We start from the raw sequence: 12,928 nt of genomic DNA on the forward strand, positions 1-12,928 counted from the left end.
TAAATTGAAGGTGTCAAAGTCACCTGGCCCTGATTTAATCACAGCTAAACTTCTGACCACATGTTCATCTGTTCTATCGTATCCTCTCAGCATTCTGATGAGCCAGTCCTTTAATTCTAGTTCTCTACCTGCTGACTGGAGAACAGCAACTGTGCGGCCTATCTTTAAAAAGGGAGACAAATTTGATGCTACCAATTATCGACCCATAAGCCTGACCTCCCTGATTGTCAAAGTCATGGAGTCTATTATTTACGACCGTGTTATTAAATTCTTCGTGGATTATCAACTAATACCCTTCCAGCAGCATGGCTTTCTTCCCGGTAAATCTATCCAATCAAATTTACTCTGCTGCCTATCGGATTGGACGAAAGAAATAGACGCAGGCAACTCAATTGACGTAGTGTATTTAGACTTTTCCAAGGCATTCGATCGCGTCCCTAAGCGTCGATTGTTGCATAAGCTTCAACATCTTGGCTTTGGAGGAAACCTGCTAAAATGGATTGGTTCTTTTCTTTCTGAGAGAACATTTCGAGTTAAAGTGGGAGATGCTTACAGCCGTCCTTTTGAGGTTACGAGCGGAGTTCCCCAAGGTTCGGTACTGGGACCATTACTCTTTATAGCCTATACTGCCGATCTTAAGAGTAGCTTGATATCACCTTTTCCCATATACAAATTGTATAATTTAAGTTCACAAAATCAAATTCTTAAACAAGATCTTATAAGCATTCAAAAATGGTCCAGTGACTGGCTACTCCCACTTAACTTCGATAAATGTAATGTCCTTTACATTGGTAATAAGAATCCCAGAATGCCGTGTTACATGAACGGTGAACAATTAGTCTCCTCTGACTGTTGTCGTGACCTTGGTGTTTTGGTAACTTGTGACTTGTCTTGGTCTCAGCATATCGCACATGTCAGTAAAAAAGCCAATTCGACACTGTTCCTTCTGAGACGGGCATTCCAAAAAAGTAGTCCTATTGTCTTTGCCAAATTATATAAAACATTTGTAAGACCCTTACTAGAATTTGCGAACAGTGTATGGTCGCCTATTTTACAGAAAGACATCCTTTTGCTTGAATCTGTCCAACGTAGGGCTACAAGAATACCGTTTGGTAGAGTACGGCCTCAATACCATGAAAGACTCGCAATAATGAAAATTCTAACTTTATCAAATAGACGCGTAAGAGGTGATCTTATCACGACATTTCAAGCCATGTCCAATAAGTCGTCTCCGGTACACAAGCTCTTCATACTTAGTGCACATACTCTTACTAGAGGACATTCTTTTAAATTGGCTAAAGAAAAGTTTAAGACTACGGTAAGGCAGCACTTCTTGAGTACTAGAGTTTTTCAGCAATGGAATTCTTTGCCGGAAGAAATAGTCAGTTCACAATCAACAATGGCTTTTAAAATTAAATATGACATTTACAGCTCCCAATAGAAATATTGGGTACTTCCCACTAACACGACGGCGCGGGCATAACAGGCGTAGACCTCTGCCCGATCGCCTAACATAATAATAATAATAATAAATTGTGTTATTCTTTATTACTTCCCGAGCGTAAGCAAAGGAAGTATTGTAATCGAGTCCGTCGGCCGACTCTCTACTTTTACGTTTTCTCGATCTTTCATGACCCCTAGAAGACGAAGAAATAGGTCTCCCATTTCCGTCTGTCTGTCCGTCTGTCCGTCTGTCCGTCCGTCCGTCTGTCCGTCTGCCCCCGGATTTTTATTAGACAGATAATCTCCGAAAGTACTCGACCGATTGTTGTGAAATTTTGTACTTATATTAAGAATATCATGTAGATGGTAAAACGCTAACCAAAATTTGTCTAATCATCCCCACCACTAATGCGATGACGTCACTTCAATATTGTACATAGTAAATGGGTTTTCAATTGTATAAAATAACATAGTCCTACACATGTAGTTTACAACTCCGAATCGACTTTTCACCCGAAACGTCCAGATTTTTGGAAAAAAAATCAAAATTATAAAACAACATTTTGAAATTTAATTTTTAATCTGCTAACCAGAATGCTTTGAAATGTTGCAGATGTTTTAAGGCTATAAAGAGCATCATAAATCTTTAGTCAAAAAATATTTGCTTACCCCCTCCAAAAACTTGATGACGTCAGCTCAAAAGTTTGCGGAATAAATCATATCTAAAATGTACAAAATATGATGAGTCTGTACTTGTGATCTATCACTCCATTCATATTTTTTGGATTTGCATATACAGGGTGACTCAAAAAAATTAATGAATGCGTAAATATATTTTATTGATTTAATCAGGAACTACAAAACCGAATGCTCTGAAATCTTGCAGATGTTTTAAGGTCATAAAGAGCATAATAAATGTTTAGTCAAAATATATTTGCTTATCCCCTCCAAAAACTTGATGGCGTCAGCTCGAAAGTTTGCCGAATAAATCTTATCTAAACTGTACAAAATATGATGAGTCTGTACTTGTAATTTATCACTCCATTCATATTTCTTGGATTTGCATATACAGGGTGACTCAAAAAAATTAATGAATGCGTAAATTTATTTTTTTGATTTAATCATGAACTGCAAAACCGAATGGTTTGAAATCTTGCAGATGTTTTAAAGTTATAAAGAGCATCATAAATCTTTAGTCAAAAAATATTTGCTTACCCCCTCCAAAAACTTGATGACGTCAGCTCCAAAGTTTGCCGAATAAATCATATCTAAAATGTACAAAATATGATGAGTCTGTACTTGTGATCTATCACTCCATTCATATTTTTTGGATTTGCATATACAGGGTGACTCAAAAAAATTAATGAATGCGTAAATTTATTTTACTGATTTACTCAGAAACAACAAAACCGAATTCTTTGAGATCCACTGCGAAAAAAAAAACATAATAGGCATGCAGTCGTCACGTTTCCGACAGCGAGGGAAGTACTGTCGAAACTCTTTAGACCAATTTTTTTTGTATTGAGTTAATACAAAAAAAATAAATGTTAAAATTATCCAAACAAATTTAACACATTTTTTGGAAAACAAAGGAACTTTAGTTATTCCTTTTATTAAAATAAAACAAATTTTTAAGGAAGTCAGAGAAATAGAAAAAAAAACACTCTCTGTCGCATTTATAAACCGGTTTTTTATTGCAAAGCCGAACAGTCGGCCAGACCTACAGTCGGTACATCTCTATGAAACATATATTATTGAAACAAGATCAAATTAACATTTAAAAAATAATCATTTTACAACAAATATTCCAAGTGTTTTTCATTTACTTCCTGTCAATAGTAAATACGTTGCACAAGGTTTTCAAATTAATCTGTTATTAAGTTATTATATTAGGGCGAATATCAGCAATCACATTTAATATTTTTTCTTGGAGTTCTTCGATGCTTTGTGGTCTATTAACATAAACTCGATTTTTTACATAACCCTGATGAAAAATCCAAGTGGGATTAAATCAGGTGATCTTTGTCCTACCCAGGTAAATTTGTAGGTAGTTGAAGCCCGAGAATATTATTTTGTATACGTAAAGCTGGTAGACTTCGGACTATCCAAAACGGCAAAACTAACAAGGCTGGTAGAGCTTGTCTGGCCAAAAAGTGATATGTTGTTGTACACAAAAGTTTGATTTAGTATTTCTAAATTTAGATGAAAAAAAATTAAAGAAATTTATTAAAGATAATATAAATTTATAAATCTTATTTTAAAGTTCTGAAGAGAACTGATTTTTAAAACTTGTAAAACAAACAATGAATTGCCACACACGGCACTGAGAAACTACCTCCCCTAAATTTGCGAAAATGGAATCGTCCGGTTTCAATTTTGTTCATAGCGCACATTTATTGTGTGTTATTCTTTTGTTTTTTTTTTTATATTTTCAATCGTTATTTTGAATTTACTAGCAGTTTTATGTGTTTTAACTCTAATAAGAGACTAGTCATTCGTTAAATAGACTCTATTATAAATCCGTTTAATATTTTCTAAAACAAATCAAAATTTTAAGTAAAGTAATTACCTAATTCCTTATCGGCTTAATATTTACCTTCTCACTCTACAATTATAATTTTTAAGCTCCTATTCTTAAAAATCCAAACTGTTATTGTAGACTTACTCTAATACAACATGTACAATTTTGAATGGATTCCGGGAGGGGATAGTTTTTGATAGGGAATTGCAGTTCATTTCACTTGATACCTGCCTGTCAGTTCGACCACCGTGTATACCTACAGTGCAAAGTGAATAATAAAAAAAATGTTTTTGACAAAAGTGTATGACCTGTTTCTGGTCTTGACAAGAAAAATACTTGTCTTCATCAGCATAATTAAACACATTAAATTGGAACAAAGGTATTTAAAAAGACTTTTTTTACTTATAGCACTAACTAGTTTGTTAAAATTTGTCTTTATTAGTTAGTATTTTTTTAACCAGTCTCAAACATCAAAGTTGACTTTGCCTAAATCAAAATTTTGGGCTGACCCTTATGTTTCTTGGTGGATATTTAAAATCAAATACTTCTTTTGACATGCTTTTGTTCACTTTTTCAGAGACACGAATGAAAACAAACCTTTAAAGTTAGGCGGCCTAGAGGTCTTGCGAGTAAAGACGTTAGGTGCTGGGGGCTTCGGACGTGTCGACTTGGTGCAAATTCTAGGCGATTCCAGCCGCTCCTTCGCTCTAAAGACAATGAAAAAGTCGCACATTGTCGCAACCAAGCAACAAAAACACGTTAGAGACGAATGGAGAATTTTACAGGAACTGAATTCCGACTTAATAGTTAAATTTTACCGGACGTTCAGGGACAAAGAACATGTATACATGCTAATGGAGTGTTGCCTCGGGGGTGACTTGTGGACAATTTTAGACAAACAACGTTACTTTGACAATGATACCACGAAATTTTACACCGCGTGTGTAGCACAGGCTTTGGACTATATACACTCGAAAAATATCGTCCATAGGTAAGAGCGAAAATTTTGACACAGTAAAATTTATGACGTTGCATTCGAAATATTTATAAATTTTATTTACTTGGCAGGGATATAAAGCCGGAAAATCTTATTTTGGATGACCAAGGGTACTTGAAGCTGGTGGATTTTGGACTTGCCAAGAAGTTAGGCTGTGACGGCAGAACCACAACTTTCTGTGGCACGGTAGACTATATGGCGCCCGAAATCATCCTGAAACAAGGACACGACCTCAAGATTGATTTCTGGAGCCTAGGGGTACTGGTCTTCGAGTGTCTCAGTGGAGATCTACCCTTTACCGGGAAAAACAAATACGAGACTTACACGAACATACTAAAAGGCATCGATACCGTCGTTTTCCCGGAAAACTTGACAGAAAATGCCACAAGCCTGATTAAAAGTTTGTGCAAAGAAGACCCCTCCAAACGCCTTGGAGGCTTGAATGATATTAAACAACATGAGTAAGTTAAAAATGGATTTTTGAAATTCAAAATGTTCTCATTTTTTTTTGTAGATATTTTAGCGAGTTTGATTGGGAGGCGCTGGTGGCTAGAACTCTCGCCCCACCAGTTTTGCCCCAGGTCAAAAGCGCCACCGATAGCAGCAAATTCGTCTCTTCGGACGATGACGAATCCCAGACGGAGGACTGGTACGACATTACAGACTGGGACGTTGATTTCTAGGGCGACTTCAAAAATGTTGTTAGTGATCGAACTGTGATAAAAAATGCCAGTGATTCGATTTCTGTGATAACTGATCACAATTTTAGTTTTATTATTTGTACATAACTGTAACGCATTTTGTAATAAATTTGTAAATATAAAATTGAAATTGAATATGTTTTGTTTTTACGAGCTTTCTGTAGGCATCTCAATTGCAAGCGCAGACTGATTTTGATTAACATTATACTTAAAACATGTTTCACATGGTAGTTTCTTGTAGAGAAATAAGCATTTTGCAATTAAGTTCCGCCCCTCGACTCACGACGAATAAGAAAATTCATCACAATTAAGATTAGGGAGGGTGGGTGGGGTTTGTATTTTGCCTTTCTTTTCTTATACCGGGTGTCTGGAAAATGGCGGATTAACTCTCCGCTACGCTCTTAACAATCAACTGGTGAGTCTAGGAAAAATAGTAAAAAAAATCCTTCTCACATTTTGGGTCAATTGTAATGATTTTGAAACTGCTTCTTTTGCTACGTTTAACAACTAAATCACTCATTCATTATCGGAATAACTAGTAGTAAAACTTTTAGTTTATTTAATATTTTATTATTTATTCACGACAAGAAACTGAAAACTTGTTTAAAATGGTAAATTTGTAGAGAAGTATAGGAGATAAAATTTACCATTTTAAGCATGTTTTCAGTCTTGGAAAATCCGCAGTTACGTGGTTTTTTGTTTATTTGATTTGTCACTTTTTTGTGTAGTTTTTTGTACTTATTTTTGAATTAGAATTTTTTAGAGGCATTTTTTGTGTGCTTTTGGTGTCAGGAAAGATTTTTAATTTTTCGACTCTTCAATTTTCGATTTCTCGATTTTTTAATTTCGATTTCTTAATTCGATATTTCAGTTTCACGATTTTTTCCACATTTCGATTCAATTTTTCAATTTTTTTACTTTTCGATTTTTAACTTTTAGGTTTTTAAATTGTTTTATTTTTAGATGTTTTGATTTCTCAGCTCATCAATTTTTAGATATTTTAATTTTTCAATTTTTTGAATTTTAGTTTTTTTGATTTTAAATTTTTAGTTTTTTGGGGTTGCGATTTCCCGATCTTTTGATTTTTTACGTCTCGGTTTTAGATTTTTCGATTGTTTAATTTCCCGATTTTTCGATTTCTTTGAATTTAAAATTTTTTAATTTCTCGATTTTTCGGTTTTTCGATTCGTCAATTTTTACATTTTTTGACGCTTCGATTTTCCGATCTTTAAATTTTTGATAATTAGTTTTTCGATTTCTTGATAGTTCAAGATTTCGTTTTTTAAATTTTTCCATTTTTCACTTTTTCGATTTTTCGTAGCCTGGATTTATCCAGATTTCCACTGTTCAATTTGCCGAGTTTTATCAGTTCAATTTGTGTTTAATTTTTCAGTCTTTTGATTTTTAAATTTTTCGATTTTTGAAATTTTTCGAGTTTTCGATTTTTAGATTTCTCGATTTTTCAATTTAAACATTTCAGTTTTGGAAAATTTTCAATTTTTCTGTTTATTAAATTCTCGATTACCCGACCTTTCGATTTTTCGGTTTATCAATTTTTCGATGTTCAAAATTTTTGATTTTTCGATTTTTATTTTTTTTTATTTTTCAATTTATCAATATTTTTAAGCATTAAAATTTTCTATTTTTAACTTTTTCGATACTTCGATTTTCAGCAATTTCGATTTCTCGGTTTTCCGATTTTCCAATTTATCGATTTTTAGCTTTTCGGCTCTTGAATTTTCCGATTTTCCAATAATTCGCTTTAAATTTTGGATTTTTTGATTTTTTATTTTTGTGGTTTCCGATTTTTTCATTTATCCATTTCTGGATTTGATGTTTCAATTTCTCGATTTTTGGATTTTTCAATATTTCGATTCTTCAATTTTTGTTCAATTTTTCAATTTTTCGATTTCCCGATTTTTCACTTTTTTGATTTTTGAAATTTAAAATTTTTCAATTTTTTGAATTTTAGAATTTTTGATTTCTTGGTTTTAGATTCTTCGGTTTTTAAATTGTTCGATTTTTTAGTTTTTCGAATTTTCGTGCTCCCGATTTGCCGAGATTCGATGTTCTGATTTTTGAATTTTATGATTTTTTGAATATTTCCGATTTTGGGCTATTTTTCGATTCCTCAATGTTTTATTTTTTCAATTTTTCGTTTTGCCAATTTTTCAGTTTTTCGATTCTTCGATTTTTCGATTTTTTAAATTTTGAATTTTTCCATTTCTCGTTTTTTTTTCATTTTTCAATTTCGAATTTTTAATTATTCAATTTTTCAATGTCTGAATTTTTGGCGTTTCTGAATATTCGATTTCTCAACTTCTTGATTAATCGATTTTTTTATTTTTCGATTTTCTAATTTTTGGGCTTTTCAGAAGCGAGGGAATTTCTGTCGAAATAATTTTGACCTGAGACTCAAGTCGACCATCTCAAAAATTTAAGCTTCGTTAAAACAGGTAAAAGGGACACAAGTTGGATCAACCCCTTTCTATTTCTGTCCTCGTCAGACACAAGAAAAAATACTAAGCAAAATTTTTCAGGTCAACCCGAAAGTCACCTCCAAATATTTAATAACCTACAGGTTTTGTTTATGAATCCGTCTTGATTTTGTAACCTAACATCCAGATTTTTGGGGAAAAAGTTATAGTTGTTATAACATCATTTTGCAATTTAATTTTGAAACTCCAAAACCGAATGCTCCGAAATATATCAAATTTTTAGAAGGAATCAATATGTCAGTAATAGTTAAAGATTGTCCAGAATTATATGAATTTTATGGACTCCCAAAATTAATTTGTTTTACAGCCCTGTTGTCAGTTTTATTGTTTAGCTGAAGAGCGGGGCGAACTCAGGTACAGAAAAGATCGGCTTTCCCCTGACAGGCTCTTTACCTGTACAATAGAATTGACGCCTGAGCTGTGAAATTAACGTTGGGAGTCCATAAAATTCATATAATTCTGGACAATCTTTACTAAATTATGCTTATAGATAACCTTAAAGCCTGAGCAAAATTTAATTCTTTCTACTTGTCCTTGAATGGACTCAGTTAAAATACTTGTCAAGGTCACGTCTACAATTTTCTGTTGTAAACTATTAACAATACTTGGTTAGAAATATGATTTACGACATTTTTGGAAGTATCTCAAATCAAAAACAAAATTGCTTTGGACCCCGCGCCGGTCACTATTTTTAATAGCCGTCCCTAATAGCCGACACCTTGGTGCCTTGGTGTTCCGCTCCAAAACAATAACGGATCTTATTATATACTTCCCCACTCTGCGTGATAATTTATGGTCACCTCTAAGTCGTAATCAAAGATTTACAAAGAAAAGAAAGTTTTGCAAATTGCTCGGTACATTTATAAAGCACAAGTAATTGCTTTTCAAGGCCAAAGCACAATATGTAAATTAATCAGACTTATCTAGGATATTAAGCCACTCCACCCACGTGATGTTTTTAATTTTCTTGTGCTAATTTTTTTCAGAATGGTTTCCACATTCTTAAAAATTAATTCTTAAACTAAGATTAAACAAAGAAATGCGTTAAATCATATTCACAAGTCTCTTACTAATGTGAAAAATGCAATAGATTTTTATTATACAGGGTGTAATTTCCAAAGAACTAGTTGAAAATGTTAGGGTATTAAAAATCAGCAAAATGTTTATGGAAAATCTTAAAGTACCTTTATGTTTCTTGGTATTTAGATATTATTGTTTGGCTGTCTGGTGGTCATCCTTGTTTCCAAAACCGTTTAGACACACAATGGACAATTAATTTAAGCCTTTGATAATATTGTGAAACTTTCTTGGAAAAGGATTTCAACCCCACACCTGGCGGTAATTAGTTAGGGCTTATCATTTTTGACATAAATTTGAAAATGGGGGTTGGGGCTTATATTGTCTATATAAACCACCAGAGTGTGCATATCGGCATATTTAACTGGTGACTGAGGTAGTGACTAGCGCAAAAATCACTGTGTGAAATAAAAATGGGCGTCCTAGTAAGACAAATTAGGCCTAAACGAACTTTGCCATTTAAAAAACGACACAAAATGTCATGGATAGGGTAAGTAATGTTTATTTGCTTTTGTTTTATCTTCTAACATAAACCTGTTCATAATTTTTAGGGACAACGATAAAAAAAAATCCTTGAAGTTGGACGATCTAAAGGTCATCACTACTTTGGGTACTGGAGGATTCGGCCGAGTCAATTTGGTGCAAATTGGAGACGACTGTAGCCGTTCCTTCGCCCTAAAGAAACTGAAGAAATCCCACATCGTTGCAACTAAGAACGAAAAAAATGTTAAAGAGGAACTCAGAATTTTAAGTCAACTGAATTCTGACTTCATCGTTGAATTTTATCAGACGTTTAGGGATGACCACAATGTATATATGTTGATGGAGTGTTGCTTAGGGGGCGATTTGTGGACGATCTTGCAAAAAGAGGGCTCATTTAGCAATACTACGACCCAATTTTACACCGCCTGTGCAATAGAGGCTCTGGAATATCTACATTCCAGAAATATAGTGTTTAGGTAAGAGTGACAAGTTATTGACATTCTTTTTTTAATTTAATCTACTTTGTAGAGATTTGAAGCCCGAGAATCTTATTTTGGATTCCCAAGGGTACGTGAAGCTGATAGATTTCGGATTTGCCAAGAAGCTAGATATTGACGGTCGAACTACGACTTTGTGCGGCACGGTACACTACATGGCGCCCGAGATCATCCGAAATGAAGGCCACGACATAAGGGTGGATAGCTGGACTCTAGGAATAGTAATGTTCGAATTCCTGACTGGTGACCTCCCGTTTGGCGGAGAAAACAGCTACGCGATTTTTAAGAATATATTAGCAGGCATTGACACCGTGGACTTTCCAGAAAACGTTACCACAAGTGCCATAAGCATAATAAAAAGCTTTTGCCAAGAAGATCCCTGCAAACGTCTGGCGGGAATCAGTGCCATAAGACAACACAAGTAAGTTATAAATAGATTTTTTAAATAATACCTAATATATTTTGTATTACTTTGTGAAATTTTTATAAAGACAATCGTAAAAACGAATCAATTTTCTCTTTTTTTGTAGATATTTTGACGATTTTGACTGGGATGCACTGGTCGCTAGAACACATATCCCACCGGTTGTACCCAAGATCAAGAACGCAACCGACAGCAGCAATTTTGTCGATTGCTTTTCCGACGAAGACGAAACTCCGTCCGAAGGCATGAGTGGCGACATGGACTGGGACGCTGATTTCTAGCCCTACATAAAAAAGTACCAGTGAACTAATATGATGTCTGTGATAAGAAGACTTTTTTCTTTTTACTTTATAATATTTAAAAATAAATAATTTAAAACTAAACTTTAAATTGTATTTTTCTTGGTCAATTGTCTATAGCCATTTCGTTGTTCTAATAAATATCTTATTAACAAGTTTGTACTCATTATTTAGTTGCACTTACACATATATTATTTTTGAATGGATAATAAAGAAGATTCCATCATAATTTGCGTGGAATCCATCTACCAACTAATTTTTTTGGGGACGAATGATTAATTACGATTAATACAAAAACTGGATTCAAGAAAGTTTTCTTTTGTCACAGATTACGGATATCCGTAATCTGTGCTTTTGTAAATTGATGCAACCAACATTAGACGCCTGTTGGTTTAATTCCATAATCTGAAAAGCAACCGAAATCTAGAAGACGTACGTTCAAAATCGCACAGCATTCTTTGATCTAAATAATTAATGAACACATTATTTTTTTATTTTTTGCATTGCAAAGATTGTCATGGGCTTTTTTAATTTTGCGTTGAACTTTTCTGCATTGCTTTTGACACTTATTATGTTCTATAAGAGGATACATGCCATACAATTAGCCATATCATTGTTTAAGTATATTATAGTTGGATAACCTAATACAAATTTTACTTCGCCTAAATAGTGAGCTTTAGGACAAGGAATCCAGGGGGCGTGGGACAAATTTTTCGTCAACGCGATTTTCACTACAGTGAGCCAACGTATTAGGTTTATTTTACTCTAAATCAGATGGCGCCATCAAACATTAGCAAAAGCAAACACCCTTCACTCTGCTCTAAACGAGGAGTTATCCATAAATCCATAATTAACATTGTTCCGTAAACAGTAATGTGTATAAACATATATGTACAAAATATGAAAATATACTTGACATAAAAAATATGAAGCAACGCGTTGTAACGTGATACGAAAGAATTGAATTTAAATGAATTTGGCGCCTATTTTTATTTGACTATATCTGAAGACTGACAGAAACTTTCCAAGGGTTTTTAAACTGGTATAATTGTTTAGTTTTACAAGATTAAAGTAAAACAAGATTTTAAGTAAAATTTAGATTCGTGGTGTTACAAAAATATTAACACAAAATGAAAATATATGTTCAAAGTAAATAACAGAATGACATAAACTTTCGGCGTTAACATTACAAATAATTACAAGAGAGAAAAAAACGCATAAAGAAGTTAAGAGGCATGTTTGTAATATCGAGTTATTAAAGGCTGCTTTGAAGACTGTTTGTTTCTATGAAAAACAATTGCTGTTATCGGGCATTTTGGTAGATTTTGTTCCAAAAATACGAGATAACTAATTGTTTCTTGAACTAGTTTCCGTAACTTCTAAAATTTAAAAAGGATACGCCGTTCTGCTGTAATAAAATCTAGAATAAGGTCAAAATCACACTAATATTACATCTGATTTTGTTAACCACATGAATATAATTTACATTAAAATAAGTTACAGACATTGTTTGAAATGTTTATTATAGTTTGAAAACAAGATAAAATAAATAAACAAATAAATAGGTAAATAAAATGTGCAGTTTATAAACTTCAGAATTTTAGTATAAAAATAATTATGTTTGAAGCTTTATTTTGTCTGTTCGATTTTATTGGGTGTATTGGGCCCCTCTCGGGATATAACACCGACATCATTGCACTGACCCAACGTTCTTCAACCGATGGGATGATTTATTACTTCCGTTATGCTGGCCCTACACACAGCGATTTGGTTTTCGGATTTTCGGCTAGATCTGCACAGTTAACTCTTTGCGCACTGCACACTGACATAGAGTATTTTGTTCACGCGAACATCAAAAATATTACGCCGAAAGCACTTCTTCAAGTGTTATTTTTTTTAAGATATCATATTTGTCAGCGTTTCCAAAATTTTCTTCTTTGCACAGGTCAACTAATTTTTCGTAAACCGCATTTTAAAATTTTTGTTAT

The 12,928-nt window shown here is 33.5% G+C and overlaps 1 protein-coding gene across 1 annotated transcript; it reads left to right on the forward strand.

Annotated features, from left to right (window-relative positions):
• The first annotated feature begins 9,713 nt into the window (after positions 1–9,713).
• On the forward strand, positions 9,714–10,922 carry LOC135123226 (cGMP-dependent protein kinase 1-like). The gene is made up of 4 exons (XM_064047720.1): positions 9,714–9,727; positions 9,789–10,196; positions 10,249–10,638; positions 10,748–10,922. The coding sequence occupies exons 1-4, from the start codon at positions 9,714–9,716 to the stop codon at positions 10,920–10,922; spliced, it is 987 nt and encodes a 328-aa protein (XP_063903790.1).
• Positions 10,923–12,928: the final 2,006 nt, after the last annotated feature.

Source organism: Zophobas morio, unplaced genomic scaffold (genome assembly GCF_036711695.1).
Source record: "Zophobas morio isolate AGI-343-1 ecotype UQ-CSIRO unplaced genomic scaffold, CSIRO_AGI_Zmor_V1 ptg000006l, whole genome shotgun sequence".
Lineage (NCBI taxonomy): Eukaryota > Metazoa > Arthropoda > Insecta > Coleoptera > Tenebrionidae > Zophobas > Zophobas morio.